This window comes from Hyla sarda, chromosome 5, assembly GCF_029499605.1.
Source record: "Hyla sarda isolate aHylSar1 chromosome 5, aHylSar1.hap1, whole genome shotgun sequence".
Classification (NCBI taxonomy): domain Eukaryota; kingdom Metazoa; phylum Chordata; class Amphibia; order Anura; family Hylidae; genus Hyla; species Hyla sarda.
In genome coordinates, this window is record NC_079193.1 from 384,306,582 (window position 1) to 384,323,649 (window position 17,068).

Sequence of the window (17,068 nt, forward strand, 5' to 3'; positions counted from 1 at the left end):
GAGGAGAGAACTACAAGTCCCAGCATTCCCCAGGCTGTTATGTAATAGAGGACATTACAGGGAGGAGGTATAAGAAGAGAGAACTACAAGTCCCAGCATTCCCCAGACTGTTATTATGTAATAGAGGACATTACAGGGAGGAGGTATAAGAAGAGAGAACTACAAGTCCCAGCATTCCCCAGGCTCCAGCTCTCTTAGCCGCTGACAACCTATAGTAAGACAGTGACTCAACTACAAAGCATCTTGTGTGCTGAGCCCCGCCCCTCGGGTCACATGATCAGTGCAGGCTTTTGATTCACCGCAAATCCTCTGCACCGCTGAGCTCCGCCCACTAATAGCACGTGATCTCCGCCCATCTCTCAGTCGCAGCTAATCCTCTGCACTGCTCAGCTTCGGGCGCTCACGTGACTGATCACATGGTGGAATGTTCCCAGGTCCTCTAGAAATCTATGATGCGGTACACAACTAACCTCTACGTGATGGTCACATGACTGTGATGTCATCACAGGTCCTTGCACTGCCTCCGTCAGGCTGGTCCCCGCTGTGTGGTGTACGGGGAGCTGCTCCGCTCCTCTCCGTTATCATCCGGCACATCCCCGTCATCACAGCCGTACGGTAAGCGGACACGGGATGCTCTTGGGCGGTTTTGTGGGCGGATTTTTTATAGTTGTGGTAACACAGGAATGTTGTTATAAAAGACGCGGCAGGGTTGTCGGGAGGTCAGGGGGGAGTTCACACGGTGAGGGGCGCTGCTGCTGCCGCATACGGAGAGATATATAAGGGGAAAATCTCCGAGAAGTCTGCAGGTGAAAGAATGTGACGCCTCCGCCTGCGGTCAGCATTCCACAAGAGCCTGCTGAGGGGAGGGGCCAGACTCCTGAAGGGAGGTATATGGGGGTGGGTCACTCTACTGAGGGGAGGGGCCAGACTCCTGAAGGGAGATATATGGGGGTGGGTCACTCTACTGAGGGGAGGGGCCAGACTCCTGAAGGGAGGTATATGGGGGTGGGTCACTCTACTGAGGGGAGGGGCCAGACTCCTGAAGGGAGATATATGGGGGTGGGTCACTCTACTGAGGGGAGGGGCCAGACTCCTGAAGGGAGGTATATGGGGGTGGGTCACTCTACTGAGGGGAGGGGCCAGACTCCTGAAGGGAGATATATGGGGGTGGGTCACTCTACTGAGGGGAGGGGCCAGACTCCTGAAGGGAGATATATGGGGGTGGGTCATTCTACTGAGGGGAGGGGCCAGACTCCTGAAGGGAGGTATATGGGGGTGGGTCACTCTACTGAGGGGAGGGGCCAGACTCCTGAAGGGAGGTATATGGGGGTGGGTCACTCTACTGAGGGGAGGGGCCAGACTCCTGAAGGGAGGTATATGGGGGTGGGTCACTCTACTGAGGGGAGGGGCCAGACTCCTGAAGGGAGATATATGGGGTGGGTCTCTACTGAGGGGAGGGGCCAGACTCCTGAAGGGAGGTATATGGGGGTGGGTCACTCTACTGAGGGGAGGGGCCAGACTCCTGAAGGGAGATATATGGGGTGGGTCACTCTACTGAGGGGAGGGGCCAGATTCCTGAAGGGAGATATATGTGGGTGGGTCACTCTACTGAGGGGAGGGGCCAGACTCCTGAAGGGAGATATATGGGGGTTGGTCACTCTACTGAGGGGAGGGGCCAGACTCCTGAAGGGAGATATATGGGGGTGGGTTACTCTACTGAGGGGAGGGGCCAGACTCCTGAAGGGAGATATATGGGGGTGGGTCACTCTACTGAGGGGAGGGGCCAGACTCCTGAAGGGAGATATATGGGGGTGGGTCACTCAACTGAGGGGAGGGGCCAGACTCCTGAAGGGAGCTATATGGGGTGGGTCTCTACTGAGGGGAGGGGCCAGACTCCTGAAGGGAGATATATGTGGGTGGGCCACTCTACTGAGGGGAGGGGCCAGACTCCTGAATGGAGATATATGGGGGTGGGTCACTCTACTGAGGGGAGGGGCCAGACTCCTGAAGGGGGAGATATGGGGGTGGGTCACTCTACTGAGGGGAGGGGCCAGACTCCTGAAGGGAGATATATGGGGTGGGTCTCTACTGAGGGGAGGAGCCAGCCTCATGAAGGGAGCTATATGAGGGTGGGTCTCTCTACTGAGGGGGAGGGGCCAGACTCCTGAAGGGAGATATATGAGGGTGGGTCTCTACTGGGGGGGAGGGGCCAGACTCCTGAAGGGAGATATATGGGGGTGGGTCTCTCTACTGAGGGGAGGGATCAGCCTCATGAAGGGAGATATTTGGGGGTGGGCCTCTCTAATGAGGGGGAGGGGCCAGACTCCTGAAGGGAGATATTTGGGGGTTGGTCTCTCTTATGAGGGGGAGGGGCCAGACTAATGAAGGGAGATATATGGGGGTGGGTCTCTCTAATGAGGGGGAGGGATCAGCCTCCTGAAGGGAGATATTTGGGGGTCGGTCTCCACTGAGGGGGAGGGGCCTGCCTGCTAAAAGGGTGAATCTTCGGGAGTGGATCTTCCGTCTGAGGAGGAGGGGAAATCCTTTGGGGTGGGTCTGCTTTCTATAGGGAAGGGGCTTGTCTGCTGGGGGATCTTTGGGGGTGGGTCTCCCTTCTAATAGGAGGGGCCTGCATGTTGAGTGGGGGTGGAATCTTTGGGGCTGAGTGTCTCTCCTGAGGGGGAGAGAAAAAATATTTTTTTGGGTGGGGGGTCTACCTACAGAGGAGGCGGGGGAATCTTTACGGGTGGGTCTCACTTCTGAGGGGAGGGGGCTGCCTGCTAAAAGGGTGGTGGGGTGAATTTTCGTGAGTGGGTCTTCTTTCTGAGGAGGAGGGGCCTGCCTGCTGAGGGGAGGGGAAATCTATTGGGGTGGGTCTGCTTTCTATTGGGGAGGGGTTTGTCTGATGGGGGGGGGGGAATCTTTGGGGGTTGGGCTCCCTTCTAATAGGAGGGGCCTGCATGTTGAGTGGGGGTGGAATCTTTGGGGCTGAGCCTCTACTGAGGACGAGAGAGAATCTTTGGGTGGGGGGGGGGGTTCTCCCTTAAGAGGAGGAGGGGGAATCTTTGGCGGTGGGTCTGCCTTCTGGGGGGGGGGATCTTTGGGGGTGGGTCTCCCTTTAGAGGAGGAGAGGGGAATCTTTGGCGGTGGGTCTGCCTTCTGGGGGGGGGATCTTTGGGGGTGGGTCTCCCTTTAGAGGAGGAGAGGGGAATCTTTGGCGGTGGGTCTGCCTTCTGGTGGGGGATCTTTGGGGGTGGGTCTCCCTTTAGAGGAGGAGGGGGGAATCTTTGGCGGTGGGTCTGCCTTCTGGTGGGGGATCTTTGGGGGTGGGTCTCCCTTTAGAGGAGGAGGGGGGAATCTTTGGCGGTGGGTCTGCCTTCTGGTGGGGGATCTTTGGGGGTGGGTCTCCCTTAAGAGGAGGAGGGGGAATCTTTGGGGTGGATCTGCCTTCTGGGGGGGGGATCTTTTGGGGGTGGGTCTCCCTTTAGAGGAGGAGGGGGGAATCTTTAGCGGTGGGTCTGCCTTCTGGGGGGGGGATCTTTGGGGGTGGGTCTCCCTTTAGAGGAGGAGGGGGGAATCTTTAGCGGTGGGTCTGCCTTCTGGGGGGGGATCTTTGGGGGTGGGTCTCCCTTTAGAGGAGGAGGGGGGAATCTTTGGGGTGCATCTGCCTTCTAGGGGAAAGGGTAATGTTTGTGGGTCAGTCTACCTTCTAAGGGGGAGGGGTCTTTCTGAGAGGAGGGGAAAATCTTGGGGGTGGGTCTGGTTTCTTTGAGGGTGAGAGGGTGCAATCTTTGGGGGGCATGCCCTACCTTTTGGGGATAGGGTCCTGCCCTTTTTTGGGAAGGTGCAGTCTATAGGGGGTCTGTCCGTTGGCCAAGTACACTCTTTGGGAGTTGGTCTATGTTTTGAGGGGAGGGGTGGGTAGGTGGGTCTACTTTTTGTGGGAGGGGTTTACTGTAACGGGAGGAGGGTCATGCCCTTGAGTCTATGTTTTGGCGGCGTGTCTACCATTTTCTCTCCCGGTGTTCCCCCTTACAGTCTCTATACTGTAGACCTCCAGATATTGCAAAACTACAACTCTCAGCATGCCCGGACAGCCAACGGCTGTCCGGGCATGCTGGGAGTTGTAGTTTTGCAACAACTGGTGGTCCATACTTTGCAGACCACTGCTGTACGATGTAATTGACAGGTTCCCATATTCTGCGCTCGGTACATTGTCGGTGTTTTTGGCTTTCGTGATCCTAATTGGAGGCGCAGGTGACTTTTGGGGGTGACCTCTGGACGTACGTTCCCGCAAAAGTCAGAAAATCTGGTTTTCTATATTTTTAGGGGACCCGTTTGCTTCGCAGGAAGTTCATCCCGCCAGTTCTGTTACTGTACGGTGCAGGAAGGGGTTAAATGAGTAAAAATCCATTTTTATACAGAATCTTAGAGCGATTAATGTGACAGATCCCCCTATAAAGCGATGTCTCCTGAACTGCTGCAGAACTTCTTCTGATGTGCGCAGTTCATGTCGAGCGCAGACTTTCCGTGCAGACAGGAAATTCCCGCCCGGCAGAGAGCGCGGCCGATGAGCTGGCAGGAAATTTCTTTGTGCGGATGTTTCCTAAGGGAGAAGCTTCCACTACATTTTTCCATTTCATCTTGAAGGGGGATTCTCAGTGTTCTTGTTAACACAAATAGCTGGTCGGCCAATCACGTGGCAGCAATTCAATGAATTTAGGCATGTAGACCTGGTCAAGACAACTCGCTGAAGTCCAAACTGAGCATCAGAATGGGGCAGAAAATTACATTTAAAGGGGTTATCCAGGAAAAAACTTTTTTTTTTAATACATCAACTGGCTCCAGAAAGTTAAACAGATTTGTAAATTGCTTCTATTAAAAAATCTTAATCCTTTCAGTACTTATGAGCTGATGACGTTGAGTTGTTCTTTTCTAAGTGCTCTCTGATGACACCTGTATCGGGAACTGTCCAGAGTAGAAGCAAATCCCCATAGCAAACCTATCCTACTCTGTGCAGTTCCCGAGACAAGCAGAGATGTCAGCAGAGAGCACTATGGCCAGACAGAAAAGAACAACTCAACTTCAGCAGCTGATAATTATTGGAAGAATTAAGATTTTTTTTTAATAGAAGTACCATATTTATCGGGGTATACCACGCACCGGCCTATAACACGCACCCTCATTTTACCAAGGATATTTGGGTAAAAAAACTTTTTTACCCAAATATCCCTGGTAAAATGAGGGTGCGTGTGTGCGCGTGTATACCCCGATATACCCCCAGGAAAGGCAGGGGGAGAGAGGCCGTCGCTGCCCGCTTCTCTCCCCCTGCCTTTCCTGGGGTCTAAAGCCGTGCTGCCGGCCCTTCTCTCCCCCTGGCTATCGGCGCTGCTGCCCGTTCTGTCTCCCTGACTATCGGTGCCGGCGCCGATAGCCAGGGGGAGAGAAGCGGCGCCGACAGCCAGGGGGAGAGAAGGGGCAGCGGCACCCATTGCCGGCGCCGCTGCCCCGTTGTCTCCCCCCCTTCCCCGGTGGCATAATTACCTGTTGCCGGGGTCGGGTCCACGCTGCTGCAGGCCTCCGGCGTGCATCCCCTGCGTCGTTGCTATGCGCTGCGCAGTGCATGACGTCTGCGCCGTGCATAGCAACGATGCAGGGGATGCACGCCGGAGGCCTGCAGCAACGCGGACCCGACCCCGGCAACAGGTAATTATGCCACCGGGGATGGGGGGAGGCAACGGGGCAGCGGCGCCAGCAATGGGTGCCGCTGTCCCTTCTCTCCCCCTGCCTTTCCTGGGAGTGTATCGGCGTATAACATGCACATAGACTTTAGGCTAAAAAAATTTGCCTACAAAGTGTGTGTTATACGCCGATAAATACGGTAATTTACAAATCTGTTTAACTTTCTGGAGCCAGTTGATATATAAAAAAAATGTTTTTTTTCCCTGGAATACCCCTTTAAGTGACTATGTATGTGGCATGGTTGTAGATACCAGCCAGATAAGCCAGTTTGTTTTGACATCTGAGGAGAATGGGCAGACTGGTTCGAGACGAGAGGCAACAGCAACTCAATTAACCACTGGTTACAATCGAGGTCTGCAGAATACCATCTGACCGTATAAAATGTCCAACCTTGAAGCAGATGGGCTACAGCAGCAGAAGACCACACCGGGGGCCGCTCCTGTCAACTACAAACAGGAAACTGAGGCTACAATTCACACAGGAACCAAAACTGTAGAATGGAAGATGGAAGAACATCGTCTGGTCTGAGGAGTCTTCCAGCTGGATCAGAATTTGGTGTAAACAACATGAACCGTGGATCCCTCCGGCCTGGTATCAGTGGGTCAGCCTGGTGGGGGGGACATTTTCTGGGCACTTTGGGCCCCTTAGTACCAATTGATTCTGGTATAAACACCACAGCCGACCGGAGTATTGTTACTGACCATGATGATACTTCCAGCAGCAGGATAATGCCATATGTCACATGACATCATCTCATACAGGACAGTGAGGTCACATGACGTCATCTCATACAGGACAGTGAGGTCACATGACGTCATCTCATACAGGACAATGAGGTCACATGACATCATCTCATACAGGACAGTGAGGTCACATGACATCATCTCATACAGGACAGTGAGGTCACATGGCATCATCTCATACAGGACAGTGAGGTCACATGACATCATCTCATACAGGACAGTGAGGTCACATGACATCATCTCATACAGGACAATGAGGTCACATGACATCATCTCATACAGGACAGTGAGGTCACATGACATCATCTCATACAGGACAGTGAGGTCACATGACGTCATCTCATACAGGACAATGAGGTCACATGACGTCATCTCATACAGGACAATGAGGTCACATGACATCATCTCATACAGGACAGTGAGGTCACATGACGTCATCTCATACAGGACAGTGAGGTCACATGACGTCATCTCATACAGGACAGTGAGGTCACATGACGTCATCTCATACAGGACAGTGAGGTCACATGACATCATCTCATACAGGACAGTGAGGTCACATGACGTCATCTCATACAGGACAGTGAGGTCACATGACGTCATCTCATACAGGACAATGAGGTCACATGACATCATCTCATACAGGACAGTGAGGTCACATGACATCATCTCATACAGGACAGTGAGGTCACATGGCATCATCTCATACAGGACAGTGAGGTCACATGACATCATCTCATACAGGACAGTGAGGTCACATGACATCATCTCATACAGGACAATGAGGTCACATGACATCATCTCATACAGGACAGTGAGGTCACATGACATCATCTCATACAGGACAGTGAGGTCACATGACGTCATCTCATACAGGACAATGAGGTCACATGACGTCATCTCATACAGGACAATGAGGTCACATGACATCATCTCATACAGGACAGTGAGGTCACATGACATCATCTCATACAGGACAGTGAGGTCACATGAAGTCATCTCATACAGGACAGTGAGGTCACATGACGTCATCTCATACAGGACAGTGAGGTCACATGACGTCATCTCATACAGGACAATGAGGTCACATGACGTCATCTCATACAGGACAATGAGGTCACATGACGTCATCTCATACAGGACAGTGAGGTCACATGACATCATCTCATACAGGACAGTGAGGTCACATGACATCATCTCATACAGGACAGTGAGGTCACATGACGTCATCTCATACAGGACAATGAGGTCACATGACGTCATCTCATACAGGACAATGAGGTCACATGACATCATCTCATACAGGACAATGAGGTCACATGACGTCATCTCATACAGGACAATGAGGTCACATGACGTCATCTCATACAGGACAATGAGGTCACATGACGTCATCTCATACAGGACAATGAGGTCACATGACATCATCTCATACAGGACAGTGAGGTCACATGACGTCATCTCATACAGGACAATGAGGTCACATGACGTCATCTCATACAGGACAATGAGGTCACATGACATCATCTCATACAGGACAGTGAGGTCACATGACGTCATCTCATACAGGACAGTGAGGTCACATGAAGTCATCTCATATAGGACAGTGAGGTCACATGACGTCATCTCATACAGGACAGTGAGGTCACATGACGTCATCTCATACAGGACAGTGAGGTCACATGACGTCATCTCATACAGGACAGTGAGGTCACATGACGTCATCTCATACAGGACAGTGAGGTCACATGACGTCATCTCATACAGGACAGTGAGGCCACATGACGTCATCTCATACAGGACAATGAGGTCACATGACGTCATCTCATACAGGACAGTGAGGCCACATGACGTCATCTCATACAGGACAGTGAGGCCACATGACGTCATCTCATACAGGACAGTGAGGTCACATGACGTCATCTCATACAGGACAGTGAGGTCACATGACGTCATCTCATACAGGACAGTGAGGTCACATGACGTCATCTCATACAGGACAGTGAGGTCACATGACGTCATCTCATACAGGACAGTGAGGTCACTTGACGTCATCTCATACAGGACAGTGAGGTCACATGACGTCATCTCATACAGGACAGTGAGGCCACATGACGTCATCTCATGCAGGACAGTGAGGCCACATGACGTCATCTCATGCAGGACAGTGAGGCCACATGACGTCATCTCATGCAGGACAGTGAGGCCACATGACGTCATCTCATACAGGACAGTGAGGTCACATGACGTCATCTCATACAGGACAGTGAGGTCACATGACGTCATCTCATACAGGACAGTGAGGTCACATGACGTCATCTCATACAGGACAGTGAGGTCACATGACGTCATCTCATGCAGGACAGTGAGGTCACATGACGTCATCTCATGCAGGACAGTGAGGTCACATGACGTCATCTCATGCAGGACAGTGAGGTCACATGACGTCATCTCATGCAGGACAGTGAGGTCACATGACGTCATCTCATGCAGGACAGTGAGGTCACATGACGTCATCTCATGCAGGACAGTGAGGTCACATGACGTCATCTCATGCAGGACAGTGAGGTCACATGACGTCATCTCATGCAGGACAGTGAGGTCACATGACGTCATCTCATACAGGACAGTGAGGTCACATGACGTCATCTCATACAGGACAGTGAGGTCACATGACGTCATCTCATACAGGACAGTGAGGTCACATGACGTCATCTCATACAGGACAGTGAGGTCACATGACGTCATCTCATACAGGACAGTGAGGTCACATGACGTCATCTCATACAGGACAGTGAGGTCACATGACGTCATCTCATACAGGACAGTGAGGTCACATGACGTCATCTCATACAGGACAATGAGGTCACATGACGTCATCTCATATAGGACAATGAGGTCACACAATTCCAATGGCCTCCACAGTCACCAGATCTCATCCAATAGATCACCGCTGGGATGTGGGGGAACCGGATTCTCATCATGTATGTAGTGCCGACAAGTCTGCAGTAACTGTATGATGTCATCATGTCCATATGGAGGAACTGTGTGATGTCATCGTGTCCGTATGGGGGAACTGTGTGATGTCATCATGTCCGTATGGAGGAACTGTGTGATGTCATCGTGTCCGTATGGGGGAACTGTGTGATGTCATCGTGTCCATATGGAGGAACTGTGTGATGTCATCATGTCCGTATGAAGGTACTGTGTGATGTCATCATGTCTATATAGGGGAACTGTGTGATGTCATCATGTCCATATGGGGGAACTGTGTGATGTCATCATGTCCATATGGGGGAACTGTGTGATGTCATCATGTCCATATGGGGGAACTGTGTGATGTCGTCATGTCCATATAGGGGAACTGTGTGATGTCGTCATGTCCATATGGGGGAACTGTGTGATGTCATCATGTCTATATGGAGGAACTGTGTGATGTCATCATGTCCATATGGAGGAACTGTGTGATGTCGTCATGTCTATATGGGGGAACTGTGTGATGTCGTCATGTCCATATAGGGGAACTGTGTGATGTCGTCATGTCTATATGGAGGAACTGTGTGATGTCGTCGTGTCCATATAGGGGAACTGTGTGATGTTGTCGTGTCTATATAGAGGAACTGTGTGATGTCATCATGTCTATATGGAGGAACTGTGTGATGTCATCATGTCTATATGGAAGAACTGTGTGATGTCATCATGTCCATATGGAGGAACTGTGTGATGTCATCATGTCCATATGGAGGAACTGTGTGATGTCATCATGTCCATATGGAGGAACTGTGTGATGTCATCATGTCCATATGGAGGAACTGTGTGATGTCATCATGTCCATATATGGAGGAACTGTGTGATGTCGTCATGTCCATATGGGGGAACTGTGTGATGTTGTCATGTCCATATGGGGGAACTGTGTGATGTTGTCATGTCCATATGGAGGAACTGTGTGATGTCATCATGTCTATATGGGGGAACTGTGTGATGTCGTCATGTCCATATAGGGGAACTGTGTGATGTCATCGTGTCCATATGGAGGAACTGTGTGATGTCATCATGTCCATATAGAGGAACTGTGTGATGTCATCATGTCCATATGGGGGAACTGTGTGATGTCGTCATGTCCATATGGGGGAACTGTGTGATGTCGTCATGTCCATATAGGGGAACTGTGTGATGTCGTCATGTCCATATGGGGGAACTGTGTGATGTCGTCATGTCCATATGGGGGAACTGTGTGATGTCGTCATGTCCATATAGGGGAACTGTGTGATGTCATCGTGTCCATATGGAGGAACTGTGTGATGTCGTCATGTCCATATAGAGGAACTGTGTGATGTCATCATGTCCATATGGGGGAACTGTGTGATGTCATCGTGTCCATATGGAGGAACTGTGTGATGTCATCGTGTCCATATGGAGGAACTGTGTGATGTCATCATGTCCATATAGAGGAACTGTGTGATGTCATCATGTCCATATGGGGGAATCTCTGAGGAATGTGTCCAGCCCTTGTATAAAGTATAAAGGGGTCCGACCAGGGACTAGTGAAGTGTACCTAATAAAGTGGCAAGGAAGTGTGTGTGTGTGTATATAAGGGTGTATAGAAATCCCAATCGAATCACGATAATTGAGGATTGTGATATGTCGATTAGTATTAACAAGTATCATGAGGAAAAACGTCGGCTAGAAGACTGCACAGGAGCCATTACGACCTCCGCCTCATAATGCTGGAGAAACAGGGCTCACTCACCAAATAAGAAACAACCTGCCAACTAGGTGCATAACTAAATCTCACACCAAAAATAGAGAAAATGCACCACAACAAGGATTATTATAAATATGAAAAAGTATATATCTTTATTTAATCACATATTCAGATTAATACATAAATAAAAATGACCATGGAACATGAGAGAGCAGCACGAGATGCATACACGTACAGGATAGGAGGCTATCCCACAGGGCATATAAATATATATAGGAAAGGGGAATGGAAAAGAAGGGGGAAGAGAGACAGAAAGGAGGGGGAGAGTGGTGAGAAAAAAAAGTGTGAATACATATAAAAGTACTAATACCGTAAAAATCTATGGCATAAATATTACTACCAAATGTGAGGTTATACCCATATATGGATAATTTAAACAATACAAAGTAAAATAAAATACACATCATAAATTAGAATACAATAAAATAATATAAAAACTTGATCGTGATATATAATGGCTCGAGGATGAGGATAAAGCTGACCGGTCTGCACCCATTGGGTGATGAAGATGCTGGAAAACAAAGAAAGAAAAGCAGAATAAAAGAAAAATGAAAACCACATAAAAAACAATAGATAAAAAGCAGGTTAGACACTACATAGCTGGATAGATCAGGATATATTGAAGCAAATAATTAGAGCAAAAGAATGGTGGAGAGATGGGTAAATAATAGCCCTTCCCAAAAACTCAAAGAAAAGGGGCAAAGCTAATGGAATCATTAAGTCCAGAAGGCTGTAAGGTTATTAATCTATGAATCCATTGTGTTTCTCGTTGAGCTTGTAACTTTTTCCAGTTACCCCCTCTGAGTTCCGGAAAGACCCGGTCTAGGCCTCTTACCTCTAACAAAGTTGTATCACATGCATGTTGGCTCTTAAAATGGCGCAGAATAGTAGTGAGTTTGGTGAGATCATCCTCCTCTGGCTGATCGGATTCCCAAGACGTGTTCCCTGACACATCTTTTAAATTCCCTCGACGTCAATCCTATATAAATAGAACCACAAGGACAAGTGGCATGATAAATCACCCCAATGGTGTTACAAGTGATGGTATGGGTTATTTTATAGTCTCTCATGCCACTGGAGTCCGTAAAGTGGGTACAGGATACAATATTCGGACATGCCACGCAAGATCCACATGGTTTACAGCCCCATTTGGGGCCCTTTGAGCCAAACGCTTTGTTTGGTTCATTGCCAGAGTAATGACTCTGTACCAACATGTCACAAAGATTTCACGCTCGTCTATATGTAATAGATGGGGATGATTTAACGTATAGTCGTAGGGTGGGGTCCAAACATAGGATATCCCAATATTTGGACAAAACTCTGCGCACTTCTTCAGATTGAGAATGAAAGTTAGTAATAAACCTCACCTGGTTGTCTTGCCCCAGTGGAGCTTTAGGTCTCAATAAGGAGTCTCTACTTCTAAATTTCGCCCATTTATAGGCTCTTTTGATGATTTTGTCGTCATATCCGCGTTCCCGAAACCTTGAGCTTAATTCGGCTGCACGTTTTTCAAATGATTCCATAGTTGAGCAAATTCTACGAATCCTCAAAAATTGCCCTGTGGGAATACTGCGTATTAGTTTCGTCGGATGGGATGAGCTAGCATGTAGTACATCATTGGTAGAGGTAGGCTTTCTGTATAAATCTGAATGCAGAAATCCTTCTTCATCAATGTTGAACAGGATATCCAAGAACTCAATGTCCTTTCTGCCACATTTGAATGTAAGTCTAATATTACGATCATTCTGATTTAAGAATTCAATGAATTCCTGTAGTTCACCCACAGAGCCTTTCCAGATAAAATTATATTGTCTATATATCTTGCCCATAGGTGGACCTGGACACCCGTGGACAAGTAGATGACAAAAAGATGTCCCTCTCCCATGCCCCCAAAAACAGGTTCGCATATGAGGGTGCACAAGCCGCCCCCATTGCGGTACCCTGTAATTGGAGGTATATGGACTGACAAAAGTAAAAATAATTATGGGTTAATGCGAACAACAATAGATCAGTAATGAACTCGCCCAATTCAGCATCAAATTCCGACATCTGGAAGAAGGATTTGAAAGCGTGGATTCCATCCTGGTGACGAATAGAGGTGTATAAGGATTCACCATCACATGTCACAATAAGCATATCTGAATCTACATGGATACCTTCCAGTCGGCGTAGTGTGTCCGTTGTGTCTTTAAGATATGAGGGTTTCCACCATTTGTCGCAGTACATGATCAATAAGTTGACACACTTTTTCGCTGATGTTGTTGGAACCCGAAACTATTGGTCGTCCAGGGGGAATTTTGGCATGTTTATGAATCTTAGGGAGTAAATAGAAAGTTGCTACAGTCGGATTATCAATTGTTAAGTAGTCAACTTCTTTTTGAGTCAGGATATTCTTAAACTTGGCTCGTAATACGATAAGGGGTTTAAGGAGTTAGTATAGGTATGGTTGGCATTTTCCCACTATGTTATGTTACATTTCCCTCTTGTGCACAGATCTGCCTTATTTAGCATCCTTTTATTCTATTGTTAGCTTTGGTTACTATACCATATTGACTTTCTATTTGTGACCTTATATATGCCCTGTGGGATAGCCTCCCATCCTGTACGTGTATGCATCTCGTGCTGCTCCTTCCCATGTTCCATGGTCATTTTTATTTATGTATTAATTTTAATATGTGATTAAATAAAGATATCTACTTTTTCATATTTATAATAATCCTTGTTGTGGTGCATTTTCTCTATTTTTGGTGGAGAAACAGGGCTCCAAACAGGAGATCGCAGGGGGGCCCCCTCAATGCAAGTCTATGGGACTCATAGACTTGCATTGAGGGGGCGTGGCCTTGACGTCACGAGCTGGCCGCTGAAGAGACGTCAGAAGCCTCTGGTACTGCACCCGACGCTCTAAACGAATGCCGGCGCCAGCGGAGGGACCCCTGCGATCAGACATCCCCTATTCAAAGGCTAAAGATGTCTAGGGGCGGAGTACCCCTTTTAAATAATGTGTGTAGTACAACCTGTGACAAGTTATTCTATAATACATTCACACATTCCAGATATTGAAAAGCAAAAAGAACTTGTTCATTTAGTGACATTCCAGAAACAGCACCACCCCTGTCCTCAGGTTTTGATTGGTATTGCAGCTCAGTTCCATGAAATTGTAAAGAGACCATTTGTAATACCGCAAACAACCCGAGGTAAAGACAGACCCTTTTTTTTTTTTTTTTTCTTTTTAAGAAAAGCAGCTAAGTTTTTCTACTCCTGGATTGACCCCTTTAAAATTTGTGTCAAAGGTTCTGAAAAGTGATTTTGGGCTCTTCCTTCTTTCACACAGGCACCGGATCCCTCCATCAGATTCTGGATTCGCATCTTTTCATCCAAAATGGTTCTTCTCCAGAATGACCCCCCGAAGATGGACGCGGACAGGAAGGAGATCACCAAAACAATATTAAACTTCACCCTGGAGATCATCTACCTGCTGACCGGAGAGGTGACTTCTCAACGAGTCCCGGCTTTATTGTATTAGGACGTATATGTAATAGGAAGAATCCTGTATAAAAGTGTCCGAGTATGGCCGGGTATCATGGGAACCAACACACCAATAGTATAAATGATGTAGGAGCAATGAGAATTAAAGGGGTACTCCGCTGCCCCAGTGTTCAGAACATTTTGTTGCGGGGGGCGTGACGGCCACCACGCCCCCTCCCATAGACTTGCATTGAGGGGGCGTGGTCATGACATCACAACCTTTGCCGCCTGCACCCTGCGTTGTAAGTTAACATCGAGCGCTGGACAGAGATCCCACCAGTTGGACCCCAGCGATCAGACTGGATCCTTTTGGATAGGGGATAAGATGTGTAGGGGTGGAGTACACCTTTAAATGTAGTGGAGATGTAATGAGGAGGACAGGCAGCTGGAGGGGAGGAGGTTTTCCCAATAGTTTATATAAACCTTTTTCTATAATATAGCCACATTCTCAACATCTAGAGGAGAGAAGGCTCCCACCCCAACGTAGAAGGGATTATTTACTGTAAAAGCGGTGAGATTTAGCCCCTGGGATAAGACCTTTCCAGGCCTGGTTAGTCATTTATTGAGGGGAGTTTGGAGGCAGATCGCCGTCCACCTGAATAGTATTTCCCAACCTGGGACTGATTCAGAAGTACAACTCCCATCACGACTGTGGGGTATGATGGAAGTACAGTACAATCTCCCAATAGCGGACACTCACGGGGAATAAAAAAAGTGTCTGCTATTGAGAGAGAGGCTCAAAAATCTTCCTAAATGTCTGAATCCTGTCCTGTACCCGCCCCAGAGTGTAATTACCTACACAACATTATAAAAACAATATTACAGTAGAATCTCCCAGTGACTTATAATCTCCCCTTATCCCCCTTTATACCCTGTGCCACTTTGTGCCTTGTGCCAAATTATCCCCCCTTACCCCCCCTGTGCCACATAATTTCCCCTTGATTCCCCCCTGTGCCATTTCATTACCCCATGATAACCCTCTGTAAATTAATCACCCCTTTTTATGAAGTGGTAAAGGGGGATAAAGGATGAATAATAAATAGCACGGGGGGGGGGGGGGGGTCAAGTGTAAATCATGTGGCGGAGGAGGATTTGACACAGGGGGAATAAAGTGGCATTGGGGGGGGGGGGGGGGGATGAAGTAACCAGTGGATGTACAGAAGCAGGAGACCACTGTTTAAACAGCGGCCTTCTGTGCTGGGGCTGCTGCAGTGGGGTCCGAGGCCCCTTGGAAATCTGGGCCCCTTACTGGGGTATTGGCTGTACCCTCTGACGTCGACCCTGTGTACAAGGTAAGCCTGGTTGTCCCCTATTGTCCCCCATTTGGTGTGTCCACATCCACTATTGGGTGTGTCCCCTGTTAAGAGGGTCCAAATAAATTAAGTCTTCTGGGACTCTGCTGGGGAATTAAAAACTGACCACTTTTGGGAGGTGTCCCCTATTGGGAGGTGTCCGTTAAGGGTGATTTCACTGTAGCAGGTTTTCAACATCTGAATGGAAACACAATGGGGTATTTCAGGGGGTTTATTGTGTATACAGTTATATTTATCAGTGTCTGTTACAATACACAGGATTACACAGTAGTGAAGAAGACATCAGGGAGGGACAGTGTGGCCCCCGGCAGCCATGAGTCAGGAGAATGGAGCAGGAGCCAGAGCCCCATCACAGACCTTCCCATCCACTCACTGATACCTGAGAGCAAAAACGAGAAGAAGATCCTGGAACTGATCCATAAGATTACAGAGCTGCTTACAGGAGAGGTGACACTGCTGGGACATTATACAGTAATGGAGGGGTCTGGTGATGACTGGAGAGGTGACACTGCTGGGACATTATACAGTAATGGAGGGGTCTGGTGATGACTGGAGAGGTGACACTGCTGGGACATTATACAGTAATGGAGGGGTCTGGTGATGACTGGAGAGGTGACACTGCTGGGACATTATACAGTAATGGAGGGGTCTGGTGATGACTGGAGAGGTGGGAATGCTGGGACATTATACAGTAATGGAGGGGTCTGGTGATGATAGGTGACACTGCTGGGACATTATAAAGTAATGGAGGGGTCTGGTGATGATTAGAGAGGTGACACTGCTGGGATATTATATAGTAAGGGAGGGGTCTGGTGATGACTGGAGAGGTGACCCTGCTGGGACACTATACAGTAATGGAGGGGTCTGGTGATGACTGGAGAGGTGACACTGCTGGGACATTATACAATAATGGAGGGGTCTGGTGATGATAGGTGACACTGCTGGGACATTATACAGTAATGGAGGGGTCTGGTGATGAC

At 48.6% G+C, this 17,068-nt stretch overlaps 1 protein-coding gene across 2 annotated transcripts in view; it reads left to right on the forward strand.

Moving 5' to 3' along the window:
* LOC130274504 (uncharacterized) overlaps positions 1-17,068 on the forward strand; it is a 41,295-nt gene continuing 24,227 nt past the window's right edge. The window contains exons 1-3 of one of the 2 annotated variants that reach the window (XM_056522928.1): positions 1-214; positions 14,582-14,737; positions 16,347-16,535. In XM_056522928.1, the coding sequence (XP_056378903.1) occupies positions 14,630-14,737; positions 16,347-16,535 (297 nt within the window). In that variant the 5' untranslated portion in view covers positions 1-214; positions 14,582-14,629. Of the gene's footprint in view, positions 215-470; positions 616-14,581; positions 14,738-16,346; positions 16,536-17,068 lie in introns of those variants that run through there. The other variant, XM_056522927.1, reaches the window with a different exon arrangement.